The sequence below is a fragment of the Salmo salar genome, chromosome 03, assembly GCF_965601325.2.
Source record: "Salmo salar chromosome 03, fSalSal1, whole genome shotgun sequence".
Classification (NCBI taxonomy): Eukaryota; Metazoa; Chordata; class Actinopteri; order Salmoniformes; family Salmonidae; genus Salmo; species Salmo salar.
Window position 1 is genome coordinate 98,632,501 of NC_138293.1, and position 5,781 is coordinate 98,638,281.

Sequence of the window (5,781 nt, forward strand, 5' to 3'; positions counted from 1 at the left end):
CTCTTTGAGGTTGTGGAGAACAGAGGCCTCGTTGAGACAGGTAAGAGCTGCCATGTCCTCCACCTTACTGAACTTAGGAGGGTTCATCTTCTGGATATCATCCTTGTTGACTGTCGCTTTCCTACCGTTAGCCAACTCTACCAGCACCTGGAGAGGAGGAGAGAGGAGGAGGAAGAACAGGAAGAGGAGGAGGAGGAAGATGAGGAAGATGAGGAGCAGCAGAAGGAGGAAGAGATGGAAAAAGATGAAGAGGAGGAGAAGGAGGAAGAGGAGGAGGAGGAAGATGAGGAAAAGGAGGAAGAGGAGGAAAATGAGGAGGAAGATGAGGAGGTGGAGGAAGAGGAGGAGGAAGAAGAGGAGAAAGAGGGTGAGGAGGAGGAGGAAGAAGAAGATGAGGAAGAGGAGGAGGAAGATTTACTATATAGTGCACTAGGGCCCTGGTGAAAAGTAGTGTACTATATAGGGAATAGGGTGCCATTTGGGGTGTAACAGCCTTACATCGTCTCCCTTCTCCTCCTTGATGCTGGCGGCCTCAAAACCCTCCTTCTCTGACGGGATCCACACCATCTTCTTGGCCGACCAATCAGCCTGCCCCACACCACTGTTCTTGAAGTCGTCGTCCTGCCGTAGGAACTTGCTGTCGTCAGAGGCGGAGTCGGCAGCCATCTTGGGAAGGTCGTCGTCGGTGACAGGAAGGTCGTCTGTGATTGGAGGGTCAGTGATCGGAGGGTCGGTCTCAAAGCTGAGGGAGAGGGAGAGAAAGAGAGAGGAAAAGGGAGAAATGAGGAGAGGAGAAGGAACGATATAGAAAGATGGGGAGAGATGAAGACAGGAGGAGAACAAGAGATATAGGAAGAGTGGGAGAGATGAAGAGAGGAGGAGAAGGAGAGATATAGGAGGAGAAGGAGAGAAATAGGAAGATGGGGAGAGAGTATGATGTTATAACTATCCCTCTGATGATGATGGGGAATTCATAAAACATAAACTCAGACAACAACAACAACAATCACAACAATTCCAGTGATTAATAGGAAATGCTACTTTAGACCTCAGAAACATTCCAACGGTCTGTCTGTCTGTCTGTCTGTCTCTCGCTCTCTCTTTCCCCATTTTTCTCCCTCGTTCTCTTCCGTCCCTCTCTCTTCCCCCTTCTCTCTTCCCTCTCTCTCTCTCTTTCTCTCTCTCTGTATCACACTCTGTGGTTAAACAGAACATATTCAATTCATCCTCCAATGCCTCGTTATATCGGTCCACAGCCTCAGTTTCAATCTCAATGAATTTTGAATTATTCAGGGTCTCATTCCCAATCTCCTACAACCACATAGATAAAGAAAGATAAACAGTACAGTACAGCCGTACTGTTGTAAAGCCTCACTTATCAATCTGCCTTCCAGATGACCCCCTCTTCCCTATATAGTGAATATCGCTGCATGGTCCACATCATTACTCACTGACAGCTCCTCTTCTCTCCCTGCTGCGGGTCACAGGACCCACGAGGCTTTGCAGCAGCCCAGCTCCGCCTGCCCATGACCACGACGCCATAGAATATGTAAAATAGCAGCAGGATAACAGCAGCTATAGAACGGTTGATAAGCCATGCTGGGAGGACGATAATGATGACCATGTTTGGTTGAAGCTGGCCCTATACAGAGAGATGCTAGGGTTTGCGTCCCAAATGGCATCCTACTCTCTATGTAGTGCACTACTTTTGACCAGGGCCCATAGGGTACGATTAAGGGCACAGCCAGGGACTTAACCACTTCTATTCCTTATAAGGGGACTGTGTGTCCAGTCCTTCTCTCCTCTCCTGTGGCCAGCTCCAGCCTAGCGTTACTGTTGACACCATCATGGTGACCTGTCAGTCAGTCAGTCACTAGGCGCTTAGTCTCTGGTCACAGCATTAACATTTTTTGATTTTTTATTAAACATTTATTTAACTAGGCAAGTCAGTTAAGAACAAATTCTTATTTACAATGACGGCCTACCAAAAGGCAAAAGGTCTCCTGCAGGGACGGGGGCTGGGATTAAAAATAAATAAAATAAAAATATAGGACAAAACACACATCACGACAAGAGAGACATCACAACACTACATAGAGACCTAAGACAACAACACAGCATGGCAGCAACACAACACTACATAAAGAGAGACCTAAGACAACAACACAGCATGGCAGCAACACAACACTACATAAAGAGAGACCTAAGACAACAACACAGCATGGCAGCAACACATGACATCACAACACTACATAAAGAGAGACCTAAGACAACAACACAGCATGGCAGCAACACATGACATCACAACACTACATAAAGAGAGACCTTAGACAACAACACAGCATGGCAGCAACACAACACTACATAAAGAGAGACCTAAGACAACAACACAGCATGGCAGCAACACAACACTACATAAAGAGAGACCTAAGACAACAACACAGCATGGCAGCAACACATGACATCACAACACTACATAAAGAGAGACCTAAGACAACAACACAGCATGGCAGCAACACAACACTACATAAAGAGAGACCTAAGACAACAACACAGCATGGCAGCAACACAACACTACATAAAGAGAGACCTAAGACAACAACACAGCATGGCAGCAACACAACACTACATAAAGACAGACCTAAGACAACAACGCAGCATGGCAGCAACACAACACTATATAAAGAGAGACCTAAGACAACAACACAGCATGGCAGCAACACAACACTACATAAAGAGAGACCTAAGACAACAACACAGCATGGCAGCAACACATGACAACACAACACTACATAAAGAGAGACCTGAGACAACAACACAGCATGGCAGCAACACAACACTACATAAAGAGAGACCTAAGACAACAACACAGCATGGCAGCAACACATGACATCACAACACTACATAAAGAGAGACCTAAGACAACAACACAGCATGGCAGCAACACAACACTACATAAAGAGAGACCTAAGACAACAACACAGCATGGCAGCAACACAACACTACATAAAGAGAGACCTAAGACAACAACACAGCATGGCAGCAACACATGACATCACAACACTACATAAAGAGAGACCTAAGACAACAACACAGCATGGCAGCAACACAACACTACATAAAGAGAGACCTAAGACAACAACACAGCATGGCAGCAACACAACACTACATAAAGAGAGACCTAAGACAACAACACAGCATGGCAGCAACACAACACTACATAAAGACAGACCTAAGACAACAACGCAGCATGGCAGCAACACAACACTATATAAAGAGAGACCTAAGACAACAACACAGCATGGCAGCAACACAACACTACATAAAGAGAGACCTAAGACAACAACACAGCATGGCAGCAACACATGACAACACAACACTACATAAAGAGAGACCTGAGACAACAACACAGCATGGCAGCAACACATGACAACACAACACTACATAAAGAGAGACCTTAGACAACAACACAGCATGGCAGCAACACAACACACATAAAGAGAGACCTAAGACAACAACACAGCATGGCAGCAACACATGACAACACAACACTACATAAAGAGAGACCTTAGACAACAACACAGCATGGCAGCAATACAACACTACATAAAGAGAGACCTAAGACAACAACACAGCATGGCAGCAACACATGACAACACAACACTACATAAAGATAGACCTAAGACAACAACACAGCATGGCAGCAACACATGACATCACAACACTACATAAAGAGAGACCTTAGACAACAACACAGCATGGCAGCAACACAACACTACATAAAGAGAGACCTAAGACAACAACACAGCATGGCAGCAACACAACACTACATAAAGAGAGACCTAAGACAACAACACAGCATGGCAGCAACACAACACTACATAAAGAGAGACCTAAGACAACAACACAGCATGGCAGCAACACAACACTACATAAAGAGAGACCTAAGACAACAACACAGCATGGCAGCAACACAACACTACATAAAGAGAGACCTAAGACAACAACACAGCATGGCAGCAACACAACACTACATAAAGAGAGACATAAGACAACAACAGAGCATGGCAGCAAGACAACACTACATAAAGAGAGACCTAAGACAACAACACAGCATGGCAGCAACACAACACTACATAAAGAGAGACATAAGACAACAACAGAGCATGGCAGCAAGACAACACTACATAAAGAGAGACCTAAGACAACAACACAACATGGCAGCAACACATGACAACACAGTGTGGTAGCAACACAACATGACAACAACATGGTAGCAGCACAAAACATGGTACAAACATTATTGGGCACAGACAACAGAACAAATGGCAAGAAGGTAGAGACAACAATACATCACACAAAGCAGCCACAACAGTCAGTAAGAATGTCCATGATTGAGTCTTTGAATGAAGAGATGAAAGTGTCCAGTGAAAGGATCCCACGTTGACATTAGCTGATTATGTTCTGGGTGCACAGCAAGGACAGGTTACCAGGTGCTGCGGTGTGTGGCGGCTGGGCCAGCGGGGATACCAGGGCTCGGGTCAATTCCATTTCAATAGAGGAGATGAATTGAAATTCACATTCAAGTTATTGAATGGTGCCATTGTATTTTGAGTAGATGGAGTTGAAATGGGATTGATCCCAACGCTGGTGTCAAACCAACTTCTGTTGACTGGTGATGATGGTTTTACTTATTTTATAGGTCTATGAATTGTTGCACAAGGTGACATGCTAATAAATGAAATGGCAGTTGGAAAAAGTCTATCACCTGACATAAACATCACTCTATTATCCTAGCCTGTGTGTAAGCATAGCACAGCCTCTGTCAAGAGGTCTAAACCTTTATGGCACAGTAGGTAGGTAATGTCGTGCTTATTGCCTGTTCAAACCCAACCAAACTATACCATTATATCACCACATCTCTAAAACACAAACTGAGACCCAGGTGATCGGGTCCTACATGTAAAAGTCGAAACGTCATCTAAATACAACAACTTATCTGAAATTCCAATAAAGTGCACATTGTTGATTGAAACGTTGCAAAGCAACACATGTAGTACCTGAACAGGTGCAGCGAGGCCTAAAATGTTGTAGCATATTTCCTTTTCCAACGGTCTTTCTTCGAACAGAACTGACTATGTATTTCCATGTTCAAACAACTCTCTCCTGCACGCAGTAACAGACCTCTCTATCTGCACCGGTCTACACAGAACGGCAGGCTGTTACCGGTAGACTATTCGCATACGGCCACATTTATTTAAAAGGAAGCAGACTCAATACTCACTTTAGTCTTTGTCCGGTAGATGTTGGACTCGGGATGTAGTATATCCTACAAAGTTGTCTCAGTGTACGTTACTCCACGAGATAGCGGGACGGGACAGGTAAACTGCTCAGGGTTGAACTATCCTTCCACCGGATGAAGCATCCTACCCAGGTATTTAAACCGGCCCGCTCCGCCCGTGGGAGGAGAGCAGCGCGTGCGGTTCCTCCTCGTCTCTATGGTGACCATAATTTGACAGCAGCCAACGCGTTGAGGTACCCTGGTACCAGTTTGTTTGTGCTGTCATTCCACTCCTTGGCATGACCAGGTTAGCTAGGACGCTCACCTTCCACACATGGTGACTTAGGCCTATTCAATCCTACTGCCAGAGCACTTCTTTGTAATGAATGAAATAAAACGTTTATGTCTTTTATGGAATAGCATACCATGATTACAACAAATGAAACATGTATCGGCCTATTAACCTTTTATCTAAATGCCACAATTTGAAAGGAGAATGT

At 44.8% G+C, this 5,781-nt stretch overlaps 1 protein-coding gene across 2 annotated transcripts in view; it reads right to left on the reverse strand.

Annotated features, from left to right (window-relative positions):
- Window positions 1–5,525, reverse strand: part of LOC106594706 (myosin-11) — a 55,701-nt gene extending 50,176 nt beyond the window's left edge. The window contains exons 1-3 of one of the 2 annotated variants that reach the window (XM_082972937.1): window positions 5,285–5,525; window positions 499–742; window positions 1–147 (exon numbers count right to left, since the gene is read on the reverse strand). The exon at window positions 1–147 is cut by the window's left edge and continues 24 nt beyond it. In XM_082972937.1, coding sequence (XP_082829063.1) covers window positions 1–147; window positions 499–666 — 315 coding nt within the window. In that variant the 5' untranslated portion in view covers window positions 667–742; window positions 5,285–5,525. The remainder of the gene's footprint in view (window positions 148–498; window positions 743–5,284) is intronic. The other variant, XM_082972936.1, reaches the window with a different exon arrangement.
- Between the last annotated feature and the right edge of the window lie 256 nt (window positions 5,526–5,781).